The 13,497-nt window shown below is 33.4% G+C and overlaps 1 protein-coding gene across 1 annotated transcript; it reads left to right on the top strand.

Annotated features, from left to right (window-relative positions):
- Positions 1-3,918: 3,918 nt before the first annotated feature.
- On the top strand, positions 3,919-8,194 carry LOC143196945 (uncharacterized). The gene is made up of 2 exons (XM_076404920.1): positions 3,919-4,036; positions 5,077-8,194. The coding sequence occupies exons 1-2, from the start codon at positions 4,025-4,027 to the stop codon at positions 8,059-8,061; spliced, it is 2,997 nt and encodes a 998-aa protein (XP_076261035.1). The 5' UTR covers positions 3,919-4,024; the 3' UTR covers positions 8,062-8,194.
- The last annotated feature ends 5,303 nt before the right edge of the window (positions 8,195-13,497 follow it).

The following is a 13,497-nucleotide window of genomic DNA, read 5'->3' on the forward strand; positions in this document are numbered from 1 at the left end:
TTTCTTTTTAGTATGAAAATAAATACTGGGTAAACATTCGTTCTATTATCTACCACGGTGCTGTGTTTCAAGGAAAAGCTACGAAACTATTAGAATAACTTTTCTTTTCAACTGAGAAATTTGCACATAAAATCGGGCAAGCCCACTGAGCAATTGTTATCAATTTGTAGTTTTTCTCACTCCAAATTAGATTTTTTTATTACAGGCTTTAAAATATTTATTAAAGTGAATTAATAATAAGGATCTGGCATACTTACATATCAACACGTTCAAATTACGAACGTTAGTGCGTAAAAAAATTAACACGTTTTCAAACATTTTATTTTGTTCAAATTAAGTTATATCATCAATTCGTGACTTTGGTGATGATATAAACTATAATTTTATCTTCCATTGATAATTACAGACAATCTGCAAGTATTTAGCTATTTTTGAAACTGGGAAGAAGTTTGAAGCGTTGTTGGTTGTCGAGCAACTCTGGATGAATGTATGATGTATATATGGTAAAGGACAAAAATGTTGACATTTTTAAAATCTGTCGTCAAAACATAGTGTATGTATAGAATATATGTAATAAAGAAATCCATCGTGAGTTGATTGCTAAATATAGTCAGGATTGTACAACAGTAGAAATAGTCTCGTTGATTAACTAATGGTAGTCAAAGAGAGGATTTAAAGCTTATGAATGAAGTCGCTAGACCACTATATATGTACAACGGTACGGCATCACATTTGAACGAATTTCAAGGCCTTTCGATGTTTTCGTTCAAAATAGCTTTGTAAGTCAAGGCCTACTAGCTTGCTTATCGATAACTCAGTTTGTTGGTGTCTTTTGCGAACAAATATGCAATGTTTTGATAAAAATAAGTGTCAGGGACAAGTGTGGCAGACTATTCGGTTGTTATCAAAAATCGCCTTAGAATTTAATGAGAGCAATATTCCATCAAAAATTGTATTATAGTGGAATGTTAGTAAAAAGTTGTTTTTATTGATATTAAGCTATTTAAAAAAAATATGTCAGTTAAAATTTTGTGATATGATAATTTATTCAGATTAGTGTAAAAAAAACATTGACTTTCGTGTTTATTTATTACTGATTCGTTATGAATAGACCGAAAACATCGAAATAAGTACGAGGTGTTGTTTATCGGCGAAGAGATAGTTAACCGAGATGGAGAAAGCGTAACCTTGAAATGAATAAAACTAACAAATGTTGTACCAATGTCGCATTCTTATCCTATGACTCTCAGATTATTGGTCAATTTTTAAATTCCTTTTTATACACGCATCTTCGGCTACAGCAAACTTTCAACGTCGTTTCGCGACTATTAAAACCTGTTTTAGGAGGTATTAGATCATGTTCTAATTGTTACGATTTTATTGAGTTAGTCGTTATCGATAAATCATTGAGTACAACGCTTTTTTTCTGAAAAACTAGATGAGTTTATTGACCCATTTTTTTTTTACTTTTACTTTTGTGAAAATGGACGTTTTAGGCATTCATTTCCGATACAGAGATACTTACTATGCACGTATCACCGATATCTGAAACGTGAAATGGCCATTACTTTCGAAATGACTTAATGTTAATGGAACTCTCAAGTAGACGTTTATTTACAAGCTAATACCGTAAAGGATTTCGATTCGATTTGTATTGGGTCACACAATGCAACAAGCTACATTTCAATTTTCACTTTCTTTTCGAGAAAAGTCTTTCATTGTACCCGGATGAAGAAATAGTCGTTTAATAGTAGGCGTGGTGTAATTGAATCATAAAATTTTAACGTGTTAGGAAATAAAGAAGAAACCCAAATCCGGCTTGACAAATTTTAAACATCGCGGCTAAAAGAAAAACGTTATTCAATTTCGTTCGTTAAATAATAGTCACGGTCTAATAAACAATATATATTTTATTATAGATTAGTGACACGCATTTCTATTACGTGGTGATAGACGTATTAAATAATTTATTTCATATAGACAATAAGAGTTATTTTTATACGACTATGTCTATATTTAGTAGTGTATTGAATTAACCTGTTAATTGTTGTCTAGATGAAATATTGATTCTCGAGCTGTTAAGAGTGTGAAATCTTTTTTATCGTCAGATAATATATTTCAATTATAATAAAAGTCTACGAAATATTTCCGTTGTTTTTTTTTTTCTAAAAATAGTGGTAAAAATTCGAATGTAATTGCTTTAAGCTCTCACCTACACTACCCAACACTAAACTCCTTTTTAAGGGGTTTTCAGATGGATTTTCTAAATTTATAGATAAAATGTAAAAAATAATATTTCAGAAATAGTGTGGCTCTAAAAAAATCCAGGGAAACCTTCAAATTTTAAAGGTAATTACAAAGTTTTCACATACTTGTTATATAAAATAATCAGATACTTGTGTACAATGTTTTTGCTGAACTGATGCGACGGAAAACTGGAAGTCGATCAGTGGAAAAACCGTTCAGTTGGCTTTTTAAATACTAATCATATCAAATAAGAAGCCGTAGATATATTGCAGGCAACTGCTTCTATGGTCGTTGGTTCGATACCCGGCGGGTGTAACGATTGTTCGTTGTTGTTCTAGTTTGGTTAGAACATTTGTCAAATCACCTATGTTAGGTAGCGGACTCCGGGGCCTGAAACATTTCTTATTTTCAATCATTGCTTCTTTATCTTTATTTTTCCTCATATGGGCTGCATCTTTACATGGACTACCCATTGTAATACTTAAAATTACTGCATAATTTATTGAGCAAATATCCAACATTCAAAATCCTGCTGAGGCATGGTCGTAAATTTATGTTTGTGATTGCTCTAGGCAAGAGTATAAAATCTGACAAGGAAAATGATCCCAGTCACGTCAGTAACCAGGCTGGGTAAGACCGGATGTCTTCTGGGATGATTTATAAAGTTTGTCACTCGTCAGTTGGTAGGATTGATGCTGAGGACCGTGGTTCGGAGCCCACGTTAAACTTTAGGCCCAACCCAGATAAACCCATAGTTGGTAAAAGGAGACTTTAAAATATATATAAAAAAATAATTTAAGTTAAAAATAAAAAGAAGATAATTTTTTAATTTTTATTTTCTTTCAATTTTCTTATGTTTTAGCTTAAATTGATCGATATGAACGTTGCCGATGCCCTGAAAGTCAATATAATTTAGATTACTGTTCAAAATTGAATACAATCATACATACATAGATTTTCCAAATATAAAAATTCTTAACAGTTCACTCATGGTTTATTAAATTCGATTTTATCATCGACCCGTCCTTATTGAAACGGCCTATGTATATATGGACCTTTCGTTGATAAAAATCGCCGTTCTGTAAAACGAAATTAATTATTTTGCAACTGAAAAAGAAAGTATTATTCCTCATATAATTCTAATTGTTTTAAATCAAAATAAAAAAATAAAAGTAAAGGTTTTTAGCAATGCAAAATACGTAGAATACGTGGTTTACACATTTGGTTAATATGCTTGGCAGAACTCCAAAAATAGCGCGTTTAAATTGATTCATTATTACAAAAGAAAGTATTTAAATGTCTTCAAACAATTGCTTTTATCTTTATTGAATACAAAATACTGATTAGGTCCGTTGAAGTAGGACAGAAACAATAATACCGTCGCGTTTTAATTTTATTTGTAACAATTCAATATTGTCGGTTTTTTTTAAGGAAATATGACGCGTGTATATGAATAAATTGTAATTTATGGTCTCATCATAATAGTCTGTGATACTTACACCCAACGGGTAGTACCCAATGGGTACGGCTACTTTCATTATCCTACTTTCTCTGTTATGTCCGCTTATCTGAGGTAAAATGTTTAAATCTTCCTCCACGTTTCTTTCAGGTGTAATATGGGAGGGAGTAAACCGACTCATCTCAGTTGAAATATTGTTAAACGAATCTATATATTCTCCACGCTCTTTGGGCGATTTATATTTTTCTAAAATCAACCGAAGTGTGAACAGTTTGATGTATTCTTTGTGTGTGTCGATCTTTTAGTTTTCATCTAGTCATGAGAAGACAGGTTGGTGATGTTTAGTGAATTTACTGTGATTATTTTGTGTCATTCTCTTTAAATTGGATATATCATTTGTGTCTTTGGTGATATAACTCTGTACATTATTTTTATTAACTTTATTTTAATTGTAATTGTCCATATAACATTATACAATAATAGTTGTTGGGATATAGTAAATTAATTAATTTAAATAGGGATGAGGATGAGGGATGTTTAATTTCTATTTATTTTTTTTTAATTAAGTTTTTTTTATATGGATATATTAAAAAACATTCTTGGGTAGTGCAGGTGTGTAATTAGGTTGTCTAAAAATAAATATACTAATAATGAGTGTTCGAAACATAAATTACCTAGGGGTAAAAGTGAAAATAATTATTGATATGCCTATGTGCTAACAATAGGAAATATATAGATAATAGCCCTCATGTTAGTACACTATTTATTTAGAAAGCAAATATTATCAATAACATGAAATATCAAAAATTTTAAATTAAAATTAATTCGACTTTCGTTCATAGTTAAAAATAGTAAAATAATATCATTAGAAAAAAAATATAGCTAAAAACAATTTTGATAGATTACATTAATATTAATGAAGTGCAAAGTATTTCGATATATATAATTCTCTGCCTGCAAGCTATATGAGATGCGTAAGATGCCGTACGGGTTTTTGAAATGAAAGTTGACCCTGACTGTGAAAGTGAATTCATTGGCAGATATCGCAAATATTTATATATACAGTTGTTCGGATATATGAGTCGGTCACAAGGTTGAATACTTAAAACGTGATTACCAAAATCTGTTATTTTTAATCACGAAACTTTCATCTTATTGACAAACTGATCGTTAAATCGATTTTTGGCATCGTTGGTATTTAGAATTCGACTTGAGACCGTTACACATCTGCAAATGTAGAACGAAATGTTGCTTTCTATAAATTAAATTCATCTGGTATTCAGTCTTTTCCTACTTTCGACCATTAATTAATAATTGTCGAGAATATTTACACGTTATTAAGTACGTCCTGATTATGTTCTTTGTTACAGATATTCATCTTGTTGCTGTCGGCATTCTTAGCTGCTGACTTCGTTGCAGCAGTTGTGAATATTGGAAAGACGAAGGTATCCGAAGAGTCTGGCAATGATAACCGGAACGATGATGATAGTGGAAAGAATGAAGCAACTGGAGATTTAGCATCAGAAGGTTCAGAAAGCACGAATCGCCGTGAAGCATCAATCAGTTCGTATTTACCACCAATTTCCGGTAGTTCCTTGAATTTGCCAGTTCCTGTTTATGGAGTACCCGATGCACCCTCAAATAACGTCGTTTATCCTCCACCGCCGCCTGATGTACCACCTCCACTACCATCTTCGTTATACGGGACACCATCCTTGGGAAAAGTTTATGGAGTACCTCAAGTTAATTCTTTCTCGAAGTTTAATTCAATCTCAAGCAGTTATGGAGCTCCATCAATCAAATATGGTCCACCACATGGCTTCAACAAATTCTCCTCACATCCGAAACCTGTCTATGGACCACCAAAAGTAGCATACGGTCCTCCAAGCAAACCCCTGAAGTACTACAAGTTCCCTCCCAAAACCCTGGGGCTGAAACCACCCAAACCAATCTATGGAGCACCATTCAATACGAAAAATACATTTAACTACAATAAATTTACGAACTTCAACAACAATAACAACAACAACAAGTACCAAGGTTTATTCACACAAATTCATACATCAAGCAACAGTTTGTCCAATTTATATAATGGATTATCTAGTTTAAATTATCAATATGGAGCTCCCATATTACCTCCAAAAGAGACCATATCACTTCAATACGGATCACCACAGATAAATGTATTAACAAGTTATGGTGTACCTGAGCAGGGCATCGTAGAGTCTTCTGCTATAGGATACGGTCCGCCACAGCCTTCGCCAAACCCGAAACCTCCACATCCAGGTGCCCCAGCACCACCAACTCCTCCAGACATTAAGTATGATGGTTGGCATCCAATTCCTGGTTTAGTGTCGAAAAGACCAGTAGAAGAAATCGGAATTGGCACCCATGGAACCGGATATCAAAACTTGTCCCCTCCACCATTAAGTGGTAACTATGGACCACCTCAAGTCACCGTCTCCCTGGATGTTAGTCACGAAAATAATGGTTTAGCTGACTCATATAGTGTTCCTTTAAATTCTGTTACCGGAACAGGAAGTAAAGGTGTCACGGACTCGTATAGTGCACCTCTTGGTAGCGTGACTGGATCTGGGGGAATAGTCAGCGCGTCGTTTGATTCCAATCAAGGTTCTTCATCGTCATCCTCATCATCATTATCATCATCATCATCATCACTGTCGACATCTCATGGTGGTTCTCATAGTTTAAACATCGATCTGTCATCATTGGGAATCAATCAGGCCACAGATATACAAGGGGTACAAAGTATTGGGTACGAAATATTCCCACAAGGTTCTTCAGGAGGTAACGGTGGAGCTTCCATTGAATTAATTGACACTTATGGTCCTCCTATTTCTGGGGCATTAACGTCAAGCGTGTCACACGCAGCTGGACAACAGTCTCTCAATTCGCTTCAATCATCCTTCCAAAGTTATAACCAAGGACACAAGGAAACACATTCTGGTGGTAATGCTATTGGCTTAACACCTCCTGGAGGAGTTTATGGAGCACCTCCATCCGGCCAATATGGTGCTCCCCTTCAATCTAATAACCATGGAAGTTATAAAGGTTCAAGACGTCCTATTTTCCATAAAGAACCAATACCACATGGAGTTTTCCAGAATATCGCAAAGGATTCTTTCCACAAAGATTTAAAAACATTTGGAAGTTCTGCAAGCAGCTCATATTTGCCTCCAACACCACCAGCTTTACCTAGTACGTCATACGGTGTTCCTAGCGGTAGTGGTGCTATTTCTTATCAAAATGTAGCTCATGGTTCTTCCACAGCTGGAATAGAACAACACAGTTTACATATAGATGGTGCCAATTCCTTACCCTTAACTAGTTACCATACACCATTAAGTTCCGTTGATGGCAGTTATAGTATAGCATCATCATCATCGTTATCGTCAGCATCTTCATCATCATCCTCCTCCTCCTCAACTGGAGTTAGCAGTGTGGGATTAGATTACTCCCAGCCAGCCATATCAATCGATTTAACTCAGGGAAAGCAAATCGGAGGTACACACGACTGCAGCTTAAATAAACAACTTCCAGTACCATCTTTGGCATATGGAGTGCCCGCAGCTGATAGTTACACGTCGTCTTTATCAAGTCTTACGACGAACATAGCAACATCTCAGTCTCAGACGTTGGTACCTCAACCAACTTATGGTGTACCACAAAGCGCCGTCATAGTACCATCTTTAGAATACGGCTCTGTAGATTTAGATCATAGTTCGTCCATTAAGACCGAAGTTAAAGCCAATTCGGTTTCAGGAAGTGATGAAACTCACGGAAAAAGTTACGGAAAGTCTGTAGCCGAAAGCTTCGGACCCAACAGTGAACTAGTCGAATCTCAAAGTATCGATTTGAATAACATCCCACTGCAAGGTAATCTGGGAAGCTATACTCTACAAATTCAGTCGGCTGATGGTACGGGAACCTCTATACCTTACAACCAAGTTCTCAATGAAGGTCTTCTTCAATCAATTTTGCAAGCAATTGAACAGCCTGGTCAAAAGGGCGATAACAAATATCCAGTCATTATAGAACCAAGAATACCAAGTTCTAGTTATTTACTAAACCAAACTCTAGTCGATTCGGACAAAGATGAAACGCAAGCCTCCGAAATTAGGGAGGTTATCGTGGAGGCACCCAAAGACAATAAAGTTGAGGATAAAGCTGATACACCTGAAGATGAAGAAACCTTACAACTACTAGATACGAGTAATATCGCTCTATATTTTAAGAAAGAAGATGATTCGAAAAAATCCGATACTGTAACAGAAGAGAAATCTAGCAATGATGATGCCGATGATGATGATGATGACAAAATAGCGACGAGATAGTCATCGAATTAAATTCGTAATTGCTCAACTTTCGTTTGCCATTTCAATATAATGATAAGGTTGAGTTTGTTGAACTAAAACATAACTAAGAAATAACAAGTGAATTGGAGGAAGTGTTATTTCTTGATTATTGAAAGAGTTGTCAATTAATTTATGATTTAGTTGTACGTTTATTTATTTTTATTTTAATGACAATAAATTATTTATTATTAATGTATTGTTTTTATTATTTCTAGTCTTTTTATCATATCAGTTATATATCATTATTTATTAATTAATTAAGCTAATATAATCATACTTATTAATTACCTTAAATATTTTGTTTTATAAAAAAATAAATCTAACAGTGATGATGACAATTATGACAAATTCTGGATATATTTAGTTGTTTTTGTTTTAATGTCAGTTTTAACAGTGACTTTTTGAATTTCCTGGTTTGAATCAGTGCTGGCCTCAAGTGTCATCTAGTAACTTGTATAAGATGCCCCATTTTGTTTGTGTTTAACAGCAGAAAAATTATCGAATTGCAAAAAAAATTAGAAAAATGTTGAGCTGAAGACTTTCATATGTCGTTAATTATGACGCGAAAAAAAACCTAGAAATCATTAATTTTGCTCTATTAGTTAACGGTTTCCAAGATATGGCTAAAAATCAGTTTCAAAGAATTTTTATCCAAATTCTAATTACGTCCATATGTTTAAATCATATTTCACTATCGAAAAAATAAGTACACCACATTATTGAGCATCCAATTTCATATATACCCTGGTATTTTCCTCAAGCCATCTTATTTTGAACTAGAGTTATAAGGGAAAGTCTGAAAATGGCCAAAAATCGCGATTTTTCCTGAGTATATATATGGAAAAAAAGCCAAAATATTTTAGGTCTCGAAATGAGCTGAAACTTTCATATGTCGTTAATTATGGGGCGAAAAAAACGTAGATATCATCAATTTTGCTTTATAGTTAACGGTTTCCAGGATATGACTAAAAATGTGGTTTAAAGAATTTTTACCCAAATTCTCATTACGTCCATATCTTTAAAACATGTTTCACTATCGAAAAAATAATTACACCACGTTATTGAGCATCCAATTTCATATATACCCTGGTATTTTCATCAAGCCATCTTAGTTTGAACTAGAGTTATAAGGGAAAGTCTGAAAATGGCCAAAAATCGCGATTTTTCCTGAGTATATATATGGAAAAAAAGCCAAAATATTTTAGGTCTCGAAATGAGCTGAAACTTTCATATGTCGTTAATTATGGGGCGAAAAAAACGTAGAAATCATCAATTTTGCTTTATAGTTAACGGTTTCTAGGATATGACTAAAAATGAGGTTTAAAGAATTTTTACTCAAATTCTCATTACGCCCATATCTTTAAAACATGTTTCACTATCGAAAAAATAATTACACCACGTTATTGAGCATCCAATTTCATATATACCCTGGTATTTTCATCAAGCCATCTTAGTTTGAACTAGAGTTATAAGGGAAAGTCTGAAAATGGCCAAAAATCGGGATTTTTCCTGAGCATATATGGAAAAAAAGCCAAAATATTTTAGGTCTCCAAATGAGCTGAAACTTTCATATGTCGTTAATTATGGGGCGAAAAAAACGTAGAAATCATCAATTTTGCTTTATAGTTAACGGTTTCTAGGATATGACTAAAAATGAGGTTTAAAGAATTTTTACCCAAATTCTCATTACGCCCATATCTTTAAAACATGTTTCACTATCGAAAAAATAATTACACCACGTTATTGAGCATCCAATTTCATATATACCCTGGTATTTTCATCAAGCCATCTTAGTTTGAACTAGAGTTATAAGGGAAAGTCTGAAAATGGCCAAAAATCGGGATTTTTCCTGAGCATATATATGGAAAAAAAGCCAAAATATTTTAGGTCTCCAAATGAGCTGAAACTTTCATATGTCGTTAATTATGGGGCGAAAAAAACGTAGAAATCATCAATTTTGCTTTATAATCAACGGTTTCCAAGATATGACTAAAAATGAGGTTTAAAGAATTTTTACACAAATTCTCATTATGCCCATATCCTTAAAACATGTTTCACTATCGAAAAAATAATTACACCACGTTATTGAGCATCCAATTTCATATATACCCTGGTATTTTCATCAAGCCATCTTAGTTTGAACTAGAGTTATAAGGGAAAGTCTGAAAATGGCCAAAAATCGGGATTTTTCCTGAGCATATATATGGAAAAAAAGCCAAAATATTTTAGGTCTCCAAATGAGCTGAAACTTTCATATGTCGTTAATTATGGGGCGAAAAAAACGTAGAAATCATCAATTTTGCTTTATAGTTAACGGTTTCCAGGATATGACTAAAAATGTGGTTTAAAGAATTTTTACCCAAATTCTCATTACGTCCATATCTTTAAAACATGTTTCACTATCGAAAAAATAATTACACCACGTTATTGAGCATCCAATTTCATATATACCCTGGTATTTTCATCAAGCCATCTTAGTTTGAACTAGAGTTATAAGGGAAAATCTGAAAATGGCCAAAAATCACGATTTTGCCTGAGCTTTTTCAAAAAAACCTCACCAAAACTAAGAAAGTACTATGGGGGCTCTATACATCAATTTCAATGGCTATGAAGTCGTTTACTATGTTCCATTCCACCAAGAGAGGTCTACAGGCCAGAAATCATGGATAAAATCCATGGAATGATATTGGATGATCGAAGCATGAAATAATGTGAGGTGGCTGAGACTGTAGGCATTTCAACTAGGCGGGTACAAGCGTGTGACCTTTTTAACAAAGTACTTGGTGATGTACGAACGATTTTTTGCTATATTTGCAAACATGGATACATTGCAAAACACCAGAGATCAAGGATGAATCAAAACAGTGGGTTTTCCTGGGTGAACTTGCACCAAAGAAGATCAAGTTGCGTCTGTTGAGCAACAAAGTCATGGTCATAGTTTTTTTGGATGCTCTGGAGGGGATTTGAAGCAAAAATACCAAATATGGTGAAGAAATAAGTGTTTTTCCGCCAAGACAATGCACTGGTGTAATCACCAAGACAAAAGTTAATTAATTGGGCTACGAACCACCACTCTATCCAGATTATTATCCATATTTAGGCCCCTGTATTTGTTTAAAAAGTGTTGTTCCATCAAAACAATGTATTGGTGCACACGTTTATAGTCACTATGGCAAAAATCGATAAATTGGGCTACGAACTACCGCCCTATCCAGATTATTCTCCAGATTTAGGCCCCTGTATTTGTTTAAATAGTGATGTTCCATCAAAATAATGCGTTGGTGCACACGTGTATAGTCACCATGGCAAAAATTCATAAATTTTGCTACGAACCGCTATCCCAACCAGCAGATTCTCCAGATTTAGGTACCTGCGACTATGTTTTGTTTCCAAACCTGAATAAATGGTTGGGTGAATTATCAAGCTGCCCTCGTAATGTATAGTTTTTTTTTAATTTCCAGTAGTTCGATATATAATTATAATCATAATAATGTGTTGTATATTAATTAACGTAGTGGAAGGAAACCATGTGAAAAACAATTAGATGTGTTAATTATCTTTATTAATTGGTTTTACAAAAGATGATGTATAAATAATGAGGATGTTCTTAAATAGATAACAAATTTTTAATTAAGCAATTGTCTACGAGAACAATGAGGTACACAATGATAAACTCAATATAATAGGAACCGGGTCCACAAAGAATATAAAGAAAATTTTTGGGTCACTATAGAAAAATCTTGACGGAGTCGGGCCACAAATGAGGGCGAAAAAAAAATCTGCAAGTTTCCACCGCTTTACAAATGGTCCTTTGTATCCAGAGACAACCACCCTAGGTCCGATATGAATTATGAACACGTTAAAACAAAAGCCATAAAGCACAAGGTCGAGCCAAGGCTTAAGTGCATGTTGCGAAAACGATATATAGATATCGATTTTTCGGACATGTAAAATTTCAACCCCCATTAGAGCCGATGTAACCAGAGAGAGGGTTGAAACGTTCACGGGGGTGGTGATACCCCAATAATTTGGCATTCGTTCGGGTGATATTCGAAAAAAAATGTATTCGATTTTATATATTTCCCTTTCAACGTGAAGATAAAGTAATGCCATTTTGGATATCGACAGGGCGTAGATAACGTTTCAACTGAGAATACTGTGTGCCTTTGTTTTACTTCAGTTCTCAATGATTGTATATGACATAATGGACATGATGACAGTAACCAAGAATCACAAAAATATTGACGTAATAATTATAACACAACATGGAGAGATTCTAATAAATACCTTAAATTTCAAATATAGTGCTTAACGTTAGTTATAATTTTTTTATACTCAGAAAAATCCACCCAGCGTTTTTTGCCAGTTTCAGACTTTTAATTCTAACTTTGATCCAAAGAAATTTATGTTGATCAAAAATAAATAAATACTAATTATTCTACTATACTCAATATTTTCAAAGCTGCATTTATCTTTTTCTTGAAAAATCATCTGTAACAAATATTTCCTAATATCTCGAAAAGATAAAGCCTGAGGTTACAATAAATGGTTTTATAGTTTTTTTCATCGTAAAATAGACATGTTACCGTCTTGTTGGCTTATTCTAAAATCAAAAATATTTTGACAATTTTTCCATATATATACTGAGAAAAAATTGCGATTTTTGTCCGTTATCAGACTTTTATCTCTAACTTTGGTTCAAAGAGAGTTATGTCGAGGGAAATAACACAATATATGTAAAATTTTCCACCAAATTGAATGGCGTACTATTTATTTTACTATACTCAATATTTTCAAAGTTACAGCTGCATTTATCTTTTTCTTGAAAAATCATCTTTAACAAATATTTCCTAATATCTCGAAAAGATAAAGCCTGAAGTTAAAATAGATGGTTTTATAGTTTTTTTCACCGTAAAATAGACATGTTACCGTCTTGTTGGCTTATTCTAAAATCAAAAATATTTTGACAATTTTTCCATATATATACTCAGAAAAAATTGCGATTTTTGTCCATTATCAGACTTTTATCTCTAACTTTGGTTCAAAGAGAGTTATGTCGATGGAAATAACACAATATATGTAAAATTTTCCACCAAATTGAATGGCGTACTATTTATTTTACTATACTCAATATTTTCAAAGTTACAGCTGCATTTATCTTTTTCTTGAAAAATCATCTTTAACAAATATTTCCTAATATCTCGAAAAGATAAAGCCTGAAGTTAAAATAGATGGTTTTATAGTTTTTTTCACCGTAAAATAGACATGTTACCGTCTTGTTGGCTTATTCTAAAATCAAAAATATTTTGACATTTTTCCATAACATACTCAGAAAAAATTGCGATTTTTGTCCATTATCAGACTTTTATCTCTAACTTTGGTTCAAAGAGAGTTATGTCGATGGAAATAACACAA

This window comes from Rhynchophorus ferrugineus, unplaced genomic scaffold (assembly GCF_030347505.1).
Source record: "Rhynchophorus ferrugineus isolate W39M unplaced genomic scaffold, kcgeb_rfMv2 rfM5, whole genome shotgun sequence".
NCBI classification, from domain to species: domain Eukaryota; kingdom Metazoa; phylum Arthropoda; class Insecta; order Coleoptera; family Curculionidae; genus Rhynchophorus; species Rhynchophorus ferrugineus.